A 16,038-nucleotide genomic window follows, 5' to 3' on the forward strand; every position below is an offset into this window, starting at 1 on the left:
TCCAGAAAAACATCTATTTCTGCTTTATTGACTATGCCAAAGCTTTTGACTGTGTGGATCACAATAAACTGCGGAAAATTCTTCAAGAGATGGGAATACCAGACCACCTGACCTGCCTCTTGAGAAATTTGTATGCAGGTCAGGAAGCAACAGTTAGAACTGGACATGGGACAACAGACTGGTTCCAAATAGGAAAAGGAGTTCGTCAAGGCTGTATATTGTCACCCTGTTTATTTAACTTATATGCAGAGTACATCATGAGAAATGCTGGACTGGAAGAAACACAAGCTGGAATCAAGATTGCCAGGAGAAATATCAATAACCTCAGATATGCAGATGACACCACCCTTATGGCAGAAAGTGAAGAGGAACTAAAAAGCCTCTTGATGAAAGTGAAAGTGGAGAGTGAAAAAGTTGGCTTAAAGTTCAACATTCAGAAAACGAAGATCATGGCATCCGGTCCCATCACTTCATGGGAAATAGATGGGGAAACAGTGGAAACAGTGGCTGACTTTATTTTTCTGGGCTCCAAAATCACTGCAGATGGTGACTGCAGCCATGAAATTAAAAGATGCTTACTCCTTGGAAGGAAAGTTATGGCCAACTTTGATAGCATATTCAAAAGCAGAGACATTACTTTGCCAACAAAGGTCCGTCTAGTCAAGGCTATGGTTTTTCCTGTGGTCATGTATGGATGTGAGAGTTGGACTGTGAAGAAGGCTGAGTGCCGAAGAATTGATGCTTTTGAACTGTGGTGTTGGAGAAGACTCTTGAGAGTCCCTTGGACTGCAAGGAGATCCAACCAGTCCATTCTGAAGGAGATCAGCCCTGGGATTTCTTTGGAAGGAATGATGCTGAGGCTGAAACTCCAGTACTTTGACCACCTCATGCGAAGAGTTGACTCATTGGAAAAGACTCTGATGCTGGGAGGGATTGAGGGCAGGAGGAGAAGGGGACGACAGAGGATGCGATGGCTGGATGGCATCACTGACTCAATGGACGTCAGTCTGAGTGAACTCCGGGAGTTGGTGATGGACGGGGAGGCCTGGCGTGCTGTGATTCACGGGGTCGCAAAGGGTCGGATACGACTGAGCGACTGATCTGATCTGATCTGATCTGATCTAATTTGTTCATTTGTCCCATTTCTTAGATTCTACACGTAAGTGAGAACATACGGTATTTGCCTTTGTCTGACCTACTTCACTAAGCGTCATACCCTCTATGTCCATCCATGTTGTTGCAAATAGTAAGATCTCATTCCTTGTGATGGCTGAGTAATATTCCATTATATATCACATCTTCTTTATCCATTCATCTGTAGATGGGCTAAGATTTTTTAAACATGATACAAAAGACATGTAGTACAAAAGAAAAAATTGGACTTAAGCAAAATTAAAATATCTTTATTCTGCTCAACTGGTAAAGAGTCAACTGCAATGCAGGAGACTTGGGTTCGATCCCTGGGTTGGGAAGATCCCTTGGAGAAGGGAACGCCTACCTACTCCAGTATTCTGGCCTGGAGAATTCCATGGGCTGTATAGTCCGTGGGGTCGCAGAGTTGGACACGACTGAGCAAGTTTCACTTTCACTATTCTGCAAATAATACTGTTTTAAAAATGAAAAAGCAAGATACAGACTGAGAGAGAATATTTGCAAAACATAAACTCAACAAAGGACTTGTATTTAGAATATAGAAAGCCACATATAGTTCAAAAAGATCACCAAATTTTTTAAAAAGGCAAATATTTGAATAGATACTTCACTAAATAAGATACACGGATAACAAATAAGCACATGAAAAGATTCTCAGAAAACCTCTGGCAAGAAGTCTACAGAGAAATAGAAAGTGCAAATAATGTAATGAATGAAAAGGGACACATAACTATACTTACAGCAGATACTAAAAAGATAAGAAAGTCATCATCAACTTAATGCCAAGAGATTTTAAAACTTAGGTAGAATAAATTCCTAGAAAAACCACAACTTTTCAAAATCAACTCAGGAGAAGTCAAAATAGCCCTATAAATACTAATACAATTTTGATACCTAAATTAGACAAGGCCCCCCAAAAGGAAAACTACAGCCACTTAATTTACAAATGTAGTTGCAAAACCTCCTCCTAAAATGTCAAAAAATCAAATTTAACAGTGTAACGCACTGTGATGCAGCTAGGTGAATCCCAAGAATGCAGGATAGTTTAGTATTAGGAAATCTATGTCATACTCTGCACTTATAGATAAAGGAGAAAAATCATATGATCTCCATAGATACCAGAAAAAAATTTAATAAAAATCAACAGCCAGGGAATTCCCTGGGGCTCTAGTGGTTATGGACTCGGTGGTTTCACTGCTGGGACTGGGTTGAATCCCTAATTGGGGAACTAAGAGTCATGAGCCCCACAGTGTGGCCAAAAAAAAAAAAAAAAATCAACACCCATTTATCACAAACACCTTAAACTAGAACTAGAAAGGAGCTTTCTTAACTTGATAATAGATATGTACAACAACAACAGAAAATCCCAAAATGGAATATGACCTGAGAACAAAAACTATACAAATATACTCTATATTTAATCACATTATTGGTGGTAGAGTTAGTATCGTTACCGCGAGTGTTTTGTCTACAGGATGAGACAGACCAAATGAACAACTGATTGAGAACTGAGAATTTTTTTGTAGTAAAATATACATAATATAAAATTTACCATTTTAACTACTTTTAAGTGTACCATTCAGTGACACTAAGTACATTCACGTTATTGTACCACCGTGACCACCATCCATCTCCAGAATGTTCATCGCCAACATAAACTCTACATCCATTAAATACTAACACCACATTGCTCCCCGCCCCACTGACCAACCACTGAGAACCATTATTCTACTTCCTGCCCCTATGAATGTGACTATTCTGGGTACCTCAAATACGTGGAATTGTGCAGTATTTGTCCTTTGGTGTCTGCCTTAGGGACTTCCCTATAGCTCAGTCGGTAAAGAATCTGCCTGCAATGCAGGAGACCCAGGTTCCATTCCTGGGTCAGGAAGATCCCCTGGAGAAGGAAATGGCAATCCACTCCAGTATTCTTGCCTGGAGAATCCCATGGACAGAAGAGCCTGGTGGGCTACAGTCCATGGGGTTACAAAGAGTCAGATATGATGAAGTGATTAACACACACACTATGTCACTTAGCCTAATGTCTTCAACGTTCATCCATATTGCAGCATATGTCAGAATTTCACTCCCTTTTAAGGCTGAATGAGATACACACACACACACACACACACACACACACACACACACACACACATACCATGTTTTGTTCATTTGTGTATCTGTCCATTCACAATTGGGTTGCTTCTGCCTTTTGGCTATTGTAAATAATGCTGCTATGAGCACTGGTTTACAAATACCTGATTGAGTTCCTCCTTTTAGTTGTTTTGTGTTATACCCAGAGGTGGAATTGCTGGATCATATAGTAATTCTGTTTAATTTCTTGATAAATACTGTTTTCTATTTTCCACAGCACCTGTACCATTTTACACTCTTATCAATGATGTACAAAGAATCCAATTTCTCCACATTCTCAGCCACACTTGTAGTTTTGTTTTTCTGCTAACAGCCATCCTAATGAGCCATGAAATTAAAAGATGCTTACTCCTTGGAAGGAAAGTTATGGCCAACTTAGACAGCATATTCAAAAGCAGAGACATTACTTTGCCAACAAAGGTCCATCTAGTCAAGGCTATGGTTTTTCCAGTGGTCATGTATGGATATGAGAGTTGGACTATGAAGAAAGCTGAGCGCCGAAGAATTGATGCTTTTGAACTGTGGTGTTGGAGAAGACTCTTGAGAGTCCCTTGGACTGCAAGGAGATCCAACCAGTCCATTGTAAAGGAGATCAGTCCTGGGTGTTCATTGGAAGGACTGATGCTGAAGCTGAAACTCCAATACTTTGGCCACCTGATGCGAAGGGTTGACTCACTGGAAAAGACTCTCATGCTGGGAGGGATTGGGGTCAGGAGGAGAAGGGAACAACAGAGGATGATAAGATGGCTGGATGGCATCATCGACTCGATGGACAGGAGTCTGAGTGAACTCCAGGAGTTGGTGATGGACAGGGAGGCCTGGCATGCTGCGATTCATGGGGTCGCAAAGAGTCGGACACGACTGAGTGACTGAACTGAACTGAACTGAGTGAGTATGAAGTGGTATTTCATTGTAACTTTCAGTTGCATTTCCCTGATAGCTATTAGGTTGAGCATCTTCTCATGTGCTTATTAGTCACTTTTTATCTTCTTTGAAGAAATGTCTATTCAAGTTCATTGTCCATTTTTTAAATTGGGTTGTTTGGGGCTTTCCTGGTAGCTCAGTGGTAAAGGAATCTGCCTGCTACTGCAGGAGACACTGGTTCAATTCCTGATCCGGGAGGATCCCACATGCCTTGGAGCAACTAGGCGCGTGTGCCACAATTCTTGAGCCTGTGCTCTGCAAAAAGAGGAGCCACCACAATGCGAATCCCGTGCACCACAACTGGAGAGTAGCCCCGCTCTCTGAAACTGGAGAAAAGCCACTGTAGCAACGAAGACCCGGCACAGCCCAAAATAAATAAAATTATAAAAAAATAATAAATTGGGTTGTTTGCTTTTTTGGTTATTGAGTTTTAAGAGTTATTTATATATTGTGGCCAATGATGGAACAATTTGAACTTCAGTAATAATTGTAATGGAATAAAGCACCTCACGCGTGCTCAGTTGTGTCTGACTCTTTGCCTGTCCTATGGACCATAACCTGCCAGGTTTCTCTGTCCGTGAAATTTTCCAGGCAAGAATACCGGAGTGGGCTGCCATTTCCTCCTCCAGGAGATCTTCCCGACCCAGGGATCGAACTTGCATTTCCTACATTGGCAGGCAGATTCTTTACCACTGCAACACGTGGAATCCCTAAAACACATGAAAAACGTTTAAATCCATGCATTCGTTAAGATATTTTTTAAATGCTTATTAATTAACTTTGGAGGATGTTAAAGAACCAAGGCGTTATTTTGAAAACTGATAAACAGAAATTCTATACCCTAATAATCACATTTAGATATATACCCAAGAAAAATTCTGGATATATGTAACAGGAGACATTCACAGGAATGTTCTGAACAACATTGTTTATAATAGCAATAAACTGGAAACCCAAATGGCCACCCTCAGGAGGAATAAATGAAAAACTGTGATATGTTTGTAGAATAGTACACAGTAGTAAAAAATTGAATGAACTAGGAAACAGATGAATATTAGTAATGTGTTGAGTGAAAAATGTAAATAACAAAGGACAACAAATAATACCATCTCTCTTACAGTTCAAAACTAAGCAAAAACAAACATCATGTATATATAATTTTTTTTCTTTAAATTTTATTTAGAAAAATCAAAGGAACAACAAATACAGAATTGTGGATGATGGCACCCTAGACACTGGGATAAGGAGAAGATGAACAGGTGAGGAGCAGGTGGGTAGATATAAGTTCTGAAGCTTTTCCATCCAGCCTCTTGAGTTTTGCAGTGGGTGCAGTGGAACTCGTATTAATCTGAAAGGTATACATATCTAAATTTTAAAAGGAGGACCATGCTAGCCTCAATGATGATTGTGTCATTAATCGAAGATTATAATTAATCCACTCTTTCTTCCTGACGACTGCCTCCTCAGAAAGAGTAAGGTGCCTTTTCTAATCCGGGGCAGCCACATGAAACCGAAATGAGTGGGAGGGGTGGTTAACTGTTTTCACTTTTCTCTTCCTGTTTTTTTTGAGCCTGGGAAAGCAAGTCAGAATTTCCAATCTTTTCCAATTCCCACACGATTCCCTAATTTAGAACGAACTTAGAGAAAATAAAAAGCCTTCCTGCATCTGGGGAAGACTGCCGCCAGCCTTGGAGCATCCTCACTGTGGGATGAAAAATCCTCCCGGGGGCGGTGTGTGCTCCAGCCCGACCCCCAACCCGCTCGTACGTGCTTGTATGGGGTTAAACCTTGGGGGACGGTACCCTCGGCGAGGAGTCACAGAGACGGTTAATTAGTGGAAATGCTTTGAGAAACTCTTGGACCCCAGCAGGAAGCCCTGGGAGGAGGGGCGGGTAAGGGAGTTCAAACGGAACAGAGGTGTCAGGCTGCAGAGACGAGCTCCAGAGATTTACCCCTGGGTGACTACCCCTGTCCACCCACTGCCCCCGAGGGTCGGCAGTGTGGATGATCTTAAACCGACGAGCCTGCGGGTACTGCGCGAGCGGACGCGGCGCGGAGCCTCTGATCACGCTAACGTGCAGCAGGCTCCGCGAAGGCCACGATCCGAGTACTGCCAGGTGGGGAGGTCCAGGCCGCTTCTCTTTTTCCTCGTTGCATCCAGACTGGGGTGGACTGGAAATTAAAAAGTGCTTATGCGGCAATAAGCATCAAGAAGCACTTTTATTGACTAGGAAACCGTGAAGAGTTGAGCCACCTGGCCTTTGCGGGCGAAGCAGGCCGGAGCCTTTCCCTGCGCGGGGCGGGCGGTCAAAGCCCGGCAGCCCTAGCTTGGCTCCAGACCGGCTCGGGGTGACATCACCAAACTCCTCCGATCGGCGGGAGGAGGCCCCCGAAATCCCCTAAAAACATAGTGAGTAATCGCAGGCCCCGCCCTCCAGGCGGGGCCCAGACTCGGGAGCGAGCCGAGCTGCCCCGCCAGCCCCCGGAGCGGCCTCCAGGCGAGCTGCCTGTCGGTGCCCGGCGTGGCGCGCACTAGCTCCGGGTCGCCGGCAGCGGCGGCGCAAGCAGGCTGTCCACCCTGCACGCGGCCTGTCTGTCCTCCGCGCGGCGCGCGTTCGCCCCTGAATCTCTCCAAGTGGCGGCGGCACCCGCGGCGCAGACGAGGGCGACGGAGACGCATTGCGCAGGCGCGGTCGGATTCCCGGCAGTGACGCGGCGGCGGGCGCGCGCGGCGCATTTCCGCCTCTGGCGAATGGCTCGACAGTAGCGCGCGCCGCGGGCCCAGCTGCGACCCCGGCCCCGCCCCCGGGACCCCGGCCATGGACGGTGAGGGCGCCCCCTGACCCCGCGGGATGGCGGCGCTGGGGCCGCGGGGACCGCGGCGGGAGGCCCCTCTCCCCCTTCTGACCCTTCGTACGCCGATGGGCGCTGCGCAGGGAGCGGCCGGCCGGATGGTGGCGCGGGGCGGGGCGGGCATCGGGGGGTCTGACTCAGTTTCCCCCTGGGTGTGGGTTGTTGGAGGGAGCGTTGACTCAGTTTCCCCCCGGGACCCGGGGTGGGGGGGCTTGGGCAGTTCCAACTTAGTTTCCTTGTTAGAGGAGAATGTATCTGACTCAGTTTCCTCTAGGGATAGTGGGGGTGCCCTCCCTTAGTGTAACTTAAAACAGAAAAGGCCGTGACTCAGTTTCCCCTGGTGGAGGGAGGCGGCCATCCCTGGTTTCCCTCAGGAAAAGGGTGCTTCTGGCTCCATTACCCACGCCCCTAGTTTCCCTGAAGGTTCCAGGTAGCAGGCCCTGACTGTCCCAGAGAAGGAGCCTGGCTCCCTCTCACCTCAGGGAAGCGGGCCTTCCCTGATGAGGACAGGATGTGGGCTCCTGCTGACCCTTGTCTCCCTCTCCTTTCAGACCTCTTCCCCCTCATCTTCCCTGCAGGTAAGTGGACCATCCTTTCTCAGTGGGTCGGGAGGAGCTCCCCAGGGTCAGGAGCGATGGGGTCAGCCGGCTGATGGGCCTGGCCCGCATGTCCCCTGCAGAGCCGGCGCAGGCCTCTGGCCCCTATGTGGAGATCATCGAGCAGCCCAAGCAGCGGGGCATGCGCTTCCGCTACAAGTGTGAGGGCCGCTCAGCTGGCAGCATCCCTGGAGAGAGGAGCACGGACACCACCAAGACCCACCCCACTATCAAGGTCAGCAGAGCCCCAGGGCGGGGGACCCAGAGTCAATAAGGCTGGGACTTGCTTTCAGCCCCCACCCCACCCCCCCATCCTGAAATCTGTGTCTGGGAGTTGGGTCTGGAATTCCAGCCCTCTAGGGTGCTCTCTGTACTTTGGACAGATCAATGGCTACACGGGGCCAGGGACAGTCCGCATCTCCCTGGTCACCAAGGACCCCCCTCACCGGCCTCACCCCCACGAGCTAGTGGGGAAAGACTGCCGGGATGGCTTCTATGAGGCTGAGCTCTGCCCGGACCGCTGCATCCACAGGTGAGCTTCTTAGGGGTGGCAGGGGGTGGTGGAAGGTGGTGATGAGATGGGAATCGGAAAAGCAGGCAGTTATATTGCTGTTACAATGTTAATCGTTTCTGGACAGAGGGCAGAATTCCTCACTGCTTGCTCCCTCTCCAGCTTTGAAAGCTGATTCTTTTGTTTTGAAATTGTGTGTCTCCTCTCTCTAGTGGATAGGAGGAGCTCCATGTGAGCTCTGTGGCAAAGGTGTGGGTCCCTAATCACCTCTGAACCCCTGACTCCTGTGGCTGGAGTGTCACATCTCTTCTAGTCAGAATGAAAGCCATTGAACCAACGGTCTTCCCTGAAGCTTATGTACTGGTTGACAGAGGCAGACCGTAAATAAATGTACAAGTAACTGAACAAGATACTGTTAGAAAGTCATCATTTCAGTGATGAAAATGAAGCAGTAACAGATTGGAAGAATAGCCTGAGGTGGGGGAGGTGAAGGAGCTGGTCCCATTCCTTTGCACTGGGAGGTCAGAAAGGCTTCTTGAAAGTAAGACCTAAATGTGAGAAAGTAGAGAAGCACAGAAGGGACATGCCCAGCAGAATGAACAGGTGCAAAAGGCTTTGAAATACGAACGAGTATCATGTCTTTGGAGGGGGTAAAAGAAAGCCCTGGGGCAGAGGGTACGGAGCTGGCAGGGACTGTGGCTGGGGCCAGGTGGCAGGGCACAGGGCCTTGTCAGCCAAAGTAAGGAGTGGCTTTCACCGTGGCACAGTTGGGTGGGGTGGCATTCAAGGGGGTTAAGAATGGAATGATCACCTGGTGAGTGGGTGGGGGATAAGGGGCAGAATGGGCAAGGCAGGAGGGCCCAGGCTCTGCTGGAGACAGTGGAGCTTATGCCTGGGGGGCCTCAGCTTTCAGAACCTGGGGATCCAGTGTGTAAAGAAGCGGGACCTGGAGCAGGCCATCAGCCAGCGCATCCAGACCAACAACAACCCCTTCCAAGGTGAGGGCGGCGACGGCGGAGGCCTGGGCCTGCCTGGAGCACCTCCAGCTGCTGTACGCTTCTGAGGCCACCTTCCCCTCACGTGTCCCTCACCGGCCAAGACGCGGTGCCCGTTCAGTACATACACCCGTTCAGTACATTTTACCATTGGAGAAACAGACAGAGAGCGGGGACGTAGGGGACAGGACATCCAGGGTCACAGGTGGAGTCAGTGATGGGTGTAGAACCTTCCCACCGCCCTCCTCTAGGACTCCTGCTATTTCACACACCTTCCAACAGCCCTCCCAGCCCAGAGCTACCCGCACACCCCGCTCCACCCCAGCTCCATCCCCGGCCCCGGCCCCGGCTCTCCTGACCATCGATTTTTCTGACAGTTCCCATAGAAGAGCAGCGCGGGGACTACGACCTGAATGCCGTCCGGCTCTGCTTCCAGGTGACAGTGCGGGACCCGGCAGGCAGGCCCCTCCGCCTGGCGCCTGTCCTCTCTCACCCCATCTTTGACAACCGTGAGTGGTCAGGGAGCCGCAGGAGGGGGAGAGGGGTGGGCCTGTGAGGAGGAAGGGAGAGGTGGGGAGGCGTGACCTCCAAGAGTCGCTCTGACTTCATCCAGTCATCCAGCACATCAGTTATCCCCTCTGTGCCCAGCGCTGTGCTGCCCAAAAAGACGAGGCAAAGGAGACGCAGAGCTGCCCTTGAGGTGCAGCGTCCAGGCTGGCAGGGAGTCAGATGGGAGACAGGCATTTCCAGCCCATGACGAGAGGTTGGTGTGCCCAGAACTGTACTGATGACTCCAGGAAATGAACTTCCAGGAACAAGATAATGTTAGAAACTAAGAAGTCAATGAGGAAAGCTCACAGGAAGTTTACAGATGGATTGGGCTGACATTGGTCAACTGCAGTTTTAAAGTAGCCAGTAGGATACGTGAAAATAAAAAGGCTTTGGAGCCCCAAGGCCGGAAAACCAGGATGAACCAGTGTGTGGGGGGGTGGGGGGCTCAGGAGGGAAGGATTCATTGCCAAGGCGGGTATGAATGGGTCTTGAATACTGCTTGGGTCAGGTGGAGAAACAGCAGTTGTGATCGCTTTGGTTCTCATAGGACTGTATGCTTTGTGAGGGCAGAGATGTTTACCTTTTGTGTGTGGTTATGTTCTTCAGGCCTAGAGCAGAGCTGGGCACGGAATAGGTACCGGTAGATAAAGAGTTGCTGAATTGGTTGGTGTGAGGCGCCAATGGGAATGGTTGAACCTTGGCTGCAGAGGTGTAGTCAGCAAACTCTGGACAACCTTGACCCTAGGCTGGGCAGGAGCCTTCTTTTCCTGCAGGTCAGCCCGGGAGACCGCTGGTGATTTAGAGATTCCTTCCTTATTCCCACACCCTCAGGCGCCCCCAACACCGCCGAGCTCAAGATCTGCCGGGTGAATCGGAACTCTGGGAGCTGCCTCGGCGGGGATGAGATCTTCCTGCTGTGTGACAAGGTGCAGAAAGGTACACAGCCAGAACGAGGGCTGGACCCAGGAGCAGGAGGCGAGGGGCAAGGCTAAGCAGACACACTAAGTATTAGGGAGCTGGTTTAAGCACTGTCCCCAACTCCTTGGGGACAGCAGGGCCATGCATCTCTAGAGGCACGTATCAGCAACTGCAGGGGGCGGTGGGCTGGGGGAGCTGAGCACCCATGCGGCCGCCCTGTCTCCTGCAGAGGACATCGAGGTGTATTTCACGGGACCAGGCTGGGAGGCCCGAGGCTCTTTTTCACAAGCTGACGTGCACCGGCAAGTGGCCATCGTGTTCCGGACGCCGCCCTACGCGGACCCCGGCCTGCAGGCCCCTGTGCGCGTCTCCATGCAGCTGCGGCGGCCTTCCGATCGGGAGCTCAGTGAGCCCATGGAATTCCAGTACTTGCCAGACACAGGTACCCAGCTGGGCAGGGCAGCAGTAGGGCTGTGGGTTCCAGCCAGTGGGAGTGAGGCTGGGCTGGATGCCACAGCTGTAGGTGAAGGTCAGAAGCTGGGGTTGGGCAGAGATTTCCATAATAATCAGAGTCTTCTCACCTCATTTAATAGTGATGCCCAAGACTTACTGAGCTCTTGTGACGTGTGGCCCTATTCCAGGCATATCAGTGAATTACCTGATTTTATTCTCTCATGAACCTTTTGAGGTGGGAGATAGCATCTAACTTGCCTGAGGTCACATAGCTAGTGAGTTATAGACCCAGACCTCATTTGAACCCAGGCCGTCTGGCTCCAGGGACCTGTTGCCGCACTGTATCTGTACTTATCACCACCACACAGCCATGGTGTGGTCAGGGCTTTCGGGCATCTGCTCAAATAGGAACAGCCAAAATGATCCTTTATCTGAAGCCTGTCATCCAGCCTGAAAGTGTGTCCTGCCCTGGGACCTGTCTAACAGTCTGGAAAACAAGGCCTGAAACGGCCATCAGTTCATTCCACCAGATGAGGACTGAGTGTCCACTTGGCACCAGGCTCTGCGCCAGGTATTCTCAATCCAAAGATGGATAAGACACGTTCCCTGCCCTTTGGGAGCTCGGTCACATGAGGAAGAGACACATGCAAAGCAGAGCCTACATCACAGAATGACGAAGCAGCGAGGTGTGTGCAGAATACTGTGGGAACTGGAACTGGCTGCATGGAGGAGGTAGCATTTAGGTTGGAGAAAGACCCAGAAACACATTCTCTAGGCGGGTGGAGTGGAAGGGCAGGGAGCGGGCACAGCACGTTTGGGGACAGCTTTGTGGCAGGAGTTCACATCGTCGGGCAGTGAGCAGGCCCCGGCAGAAGGACCTTGAAGGCTGGACTCGTGTTCATCTGGGGTCACATCCTAAGGCCTTGGGAGCCACCAAAGGTTTCTGAACAGAGAAGTGATGTGAGCAGGTCTGGAAGCAGCCGGCAGAGGATCTGAGACGGGGGACACAAGGTGGGGAGGTTTTGGAAGATGTTCCAGTCGTTCCGGGAGAGAGGGTGCTGTATGAACCTCACAGATGGAACGCACGAGACCGTCTCACCCACCGCTGGCCTCCTCCGAGACCCTGAGCCCTACAGGCCCTGTGTGTCCTCCTGGGGACCTGTGCTCTAGCTGCTGCCTGTGCTCGGAATGCTTGGCCCCCAGATCTTCACGTGGTGGGCTCACACCAGTGCTTCCCTGGACCCCTAAACTAGATTCCTTGACCTTACTTGGGTGCTGTTACGTCACCCTGGGCCGCCACCTCAGAGCTCCTGTCACTTGTGTCAGTGCTCCTCTGTCACTTGGATGTCACAGCTTTGGCGAAGAGGAACCTTGTCTGCTTACTCAGGGCCATACTTCCCGTGGCTCGAATGGAGCCTGGCACGCAAGTGCTTGGTGAATGTGTGTCTAGAGGGTGAATGGTGGGGTGTGAGAAAGAGGAAGCTGCTGAGGATGTGTCCAAGGTTTGGGAACAGGGCAAAAGAGGTAGGGCGGGAACACCGAAGGGGAGAGAACCAGGGTCAGGTGTTTGAGGTGAGACGGTGAGGTTCGCTTTGGGCTCTTGATGTTGAGTGCTTTGGGCTTATCCAAGTGCTACAGTAGTTAGAGAGTTTGGAAAGCTCCAGACTAAACTTGGAAACCATCAGACAGAAGGTTAAGAGTCTGTTGAAGTCTTAAGCCAGCCTGTCGTGCCCGGGCTGCCCCAGAGCGCAGAGCGCACAGCACCAGGCCTGGTCAGGGCTGGACAGGAGCAGGGCCGTCAGTGGTGCAGGTGAGAGAAGCCTGAGGGGGGCCCTGCGACGGCTCCTGGCCCCTGACTTGGGGTCACCTGTGTCGCCTTTGGAGGGCAGATTCAGCTAACGGAGGTCTCCTCAAAAAAGTCATGGCGTTCTTTTAATTGTGGAGTGTCACAGAGTTGTGCTGCTCTTCTCATTGGCTGAGATTTAGAGAAAGGGTCTTGGAAAAGCTTGTCCTCTCGCCTACCTCCCGAGGGTCCTTTGGGAACTTTGGGGGTCCTACTGGTACAAGCAGGACCCACTTCCCTCCGTTACTTTCTCAGACGATCGTCACCGGATTGAGGAGAAGCGCAAAAGGACGTACGAGACCTTCAAGAGCATCATGAAAAAGAGCCCTTTCAATGGTAAGAGGGGGCAGCGGGAGAATCAGAGAGCAGTGGGTAGGGAGGGGACCCTAGACACCAAGAACTGACCTAGCCTTCACCCCACAGGACCCACCGACCCCCGGCCTCCAACCCGGCGCATCGCTGTGCCTAACCGCGGCTCAGCCTCCATCCCCAAGCCAGGTGAGGATTTCCTTTAGGTCATCACACCGGAACTGTAGGCTCAAATCTGTTCCACCCATGGCTTCGACACCTCTTGGAGGGAGTCGAGCAGTCTCACCAGCAGGTGTCTGAAACCTGCACTCTGTTGGGCTCCTGTTTCTCAGGGCCTGAGCCTTGGTGGCCTAAAATCAGAGCCAGCTGGGAAGCGGTGAAGATGCTGATTCCCGGGCCCCTTACAGACCTGGGGAATCAGAGGCTTGGGAGGTGTGTCCCAGGAACCAGCACCCTCCTGGGGATGAGAACCCCTGTGGTGTCGGTTAAACCCACATTGAATGCCTTGAGATGCAGAAGTTTCAAAAATGCAGTCTCTGCTCTCAGTTCTCCATTGAAGTGGGGCAACCAAACAGTCCCCTCTGAAGTAGCAAAACAGCAACCTGTAATGCATGTGCTGCTATGTCTCAGAGGAGGAGGAAGAGGCACTGCTCCCTGCTGGCTGCTCGGGCACAAGGTTGTGCCCGTTCTGAAAGCATCCTTTCTTCTGAAGGCTGTGAGAGCTTTGTGGGCCGGGGTAGACAGGCAGGGCTCCATGGAGGTGAGCCTGGAACTGGGCCCTACAGGGGAGGCCAGATTGGCTAAGAAGAGGGAGTAGGTTGCCGGCGGTGACACCACAGGGAAGGGCTGAGCCTCAGCACTCGAGGCAGCGGCTGGGCTACAGAGGATGGGGGGCGAGGCTTTCTCTGACCCCTGCCTCTCTGTTTCTCTTCTCCAGCTCCCCAGCCCTATTCCTTTACGCCATCTCTCAGCACCATCAACTTTGAGGAGTTTTCCCCCATGGTCTTTCCTTCTGGGCAGATCCCAAGCCAGACCTCGGCCTTGGCACCAGCCCCCACCCCGGTCCTGACCCAGACCCAAGTCCTGGCCCCAGCCCCGGCCCCAGCCCCAGGCATGGCATCAACCCTGGCCCAGGCCCTAGCCCCAGGCCTGGCTCAGGCTGTGACCCCGCCTGCCCCCAGGACCAACCAGACGGGGGAAGGGACACTGACAGAGGCCCTGCTGCAGCTGCAGTTTGATACCGATGAAGACCTGGGGGCTCTGCTTGGCAACAACACTGACCCTGCCGTGTTCACAGACCTGGCATCTGTCGACAACTCTGAGTTTCAGCAGTTGCTGAACCAGGGTGTACCCATGGGCCCCCACACAACTGAGCCCATGCTGATGGAGTACCCTGAGGCTATAACTCGCCTGGTGACAGGGTCCCAAAGGCCCCCTGACCCAGCTCCCACTCCCCTGGGGCCCCCTGGGCTCACCAATGGCCTCCTCTCGGGGGATGAAGACTTCTCCTCCATCGCGGATGTGGACTTCTCAGCCCTTCTGAGTCAGATCAGCTCCTAAAGGGGTGACACCCGCCCTGCCCAGCGCAGTGGGTTAGCAAGGGATTGAAGCCCTCCCAAAGCACACACTGATGGATTCTGAGAGGGTGGGCTCCAGTTGCCCCCAGCTGCCTTGGGTGATGTCTTCCTGGGGAGGGGGGGTGCATTTTATTCTTTTATTCGCAGTATCTCTCTCTCTTTTTGGAGGTGCTTAAGCAGAAGCATTAACTTCTCTGGAAAGGGGAGAGCTGGGAAGAGCTCTTCCATCCCTTATCCTGATGTTCGGCTCCAGGCTCTACAGAAAATTCTGGGGTCCCCCAACCTCACCCTTCAGCATCTAGTACTCTCCTAGAGAGATGGGTAGGCTGGAGCTATGGCCTTGGAGACCACAAAGCCTTATTACAAGTGTCTTCCTCAAATCATAGATTCATTTATACCTTCAGGCAAAATAATCCCCGTTATGCGCCCCTCTCTGGTGCGGCATTCTTTGTGCCTAACTACCAGCCTTTGAGGGCCTGGCCTTCCCCGCCCGCGGAGGTCTCTGCCAGCTCTTGCCTTGCTGGGCTGTGGTTGGAGGGGACTGGTGGGGCAGTATTGGCCTTCTCCAGGATCCAGGGAGGTTCTCTGAGACTGCTCTGTTCTCCTTTTCTCAAGTGCCTTAATGGTAGGGCAAGCTGTTCAGAGTCGGGGAGAGCAGGCTGGCTGCTCTCCAGTCAAGAGGCTCAGTTTTTACTGAAGAATCAAACCATTTATAGACTATTGCTTTTTCTACTCTGAACTAATAAATTTGTTGCCATGCTGGCTAGAGATTTGTCTTCTTTGAGCACACTCTTTCCTGGTCATTTCAGGCTGGATGTTGGTGATACAGAGTTGGAGGGACACGTTTGAGAATACATTGCCACTGGGGAGCTTGCAGTCCACGGACACCTGTGGACACTCGTAGCTACCAGCCAGTGAATGAAAGCAGGCGGCTGTGTGGGGGCGAGGGGAAGTCCTAGCCTAGCGAGAGCCCGGTTGTACCCAGGAGTTGTGGGGATGGAGCATTTTCAGGAAGGGCTTCACAAAGGCCATGCTAGCTTCAGGTCTATACAGAGGGGCTAGCCAGCATTTATAGGTAAGCGGGGTAAGAGACGATGTTGGAAAGATTCGATGGGTCAGTCTGTAAAAGATGAAGAGGCTCGGCTAAGAGGTTTGGATTTCATCTCTTAAGTGGTTGGGGAGGGAGGTGCCAGGTGAAGGT

General features: G+C 51.4%; 1 protein-coding gene across 1 annotated transcript; it reads left to right on the forward strand.

Moving 5' to 3' along the window:
• Positions 1-6,659: 6,659 nt before the first annotated feature.
• RELA (RELA proto-oncogene, NF-kB subunit) lies at positions 6,660-15,603 on the forward strand. Its single transcript, XM_086384883.1, has 11 exons — positions 6,660-7,056; positions 7,635-7,661; positions 7,763-7,914; positions 8,063-8,211; positions 9,097-9,188; positions 9,563-9,694; positions 10,569-10,673; positions 10,885-11,097; positions 13,207-13,287; positions 13,375-13,449; positions 14,198-15,603. The coding sequence occupies exons 1-11, from the start codon at positions 7,050-7,052 to the stop codon at positions 14,818-14,820; spliced, it is 1,656 nt and encodes a 551-aa protein (XP_086241009.1). The 5' UTR covers positions 6,660-7,049; the 3' UTR covers positions 14,821-15,603.
• Positions 15,604-16,038: the final 435 nt, after the last annotated feature.

This window comes from Bos grunniens, chromosome 29 (genome assembly GCF_055505025.1).
Source record: "Bos grunniens cultivar Pamir isolate PY7600 chromosome 29, Bosgru_T2T1.0, whole genome shotgun sequence".
NCBI classification, from domain to species: domain Eukaryota; kingdom Metazoa; phylum Chordata; class Mammalia; order Artiodactyla; family Bovidae; genus Bos; species Bos grunniens.

Coding starts and splice junctions, on each gene's coding strand:
- RELA (XM_086384883.1), top strand. Junction 8,212..9,096: donor CCGGACCGCTGCATCCACAG/GTGAGCTTCTTA, acceptor GGGGGGCCTCAG/CTTTCAGAACCTGGGGATCC. Junction 9,189..9,562: donor CAACAACAACCCCTTCCAAG/GTGAGGGCGGCG, acceptor TTTTTCTGACAG/TTCCCATAGAAGAGCAGCGC.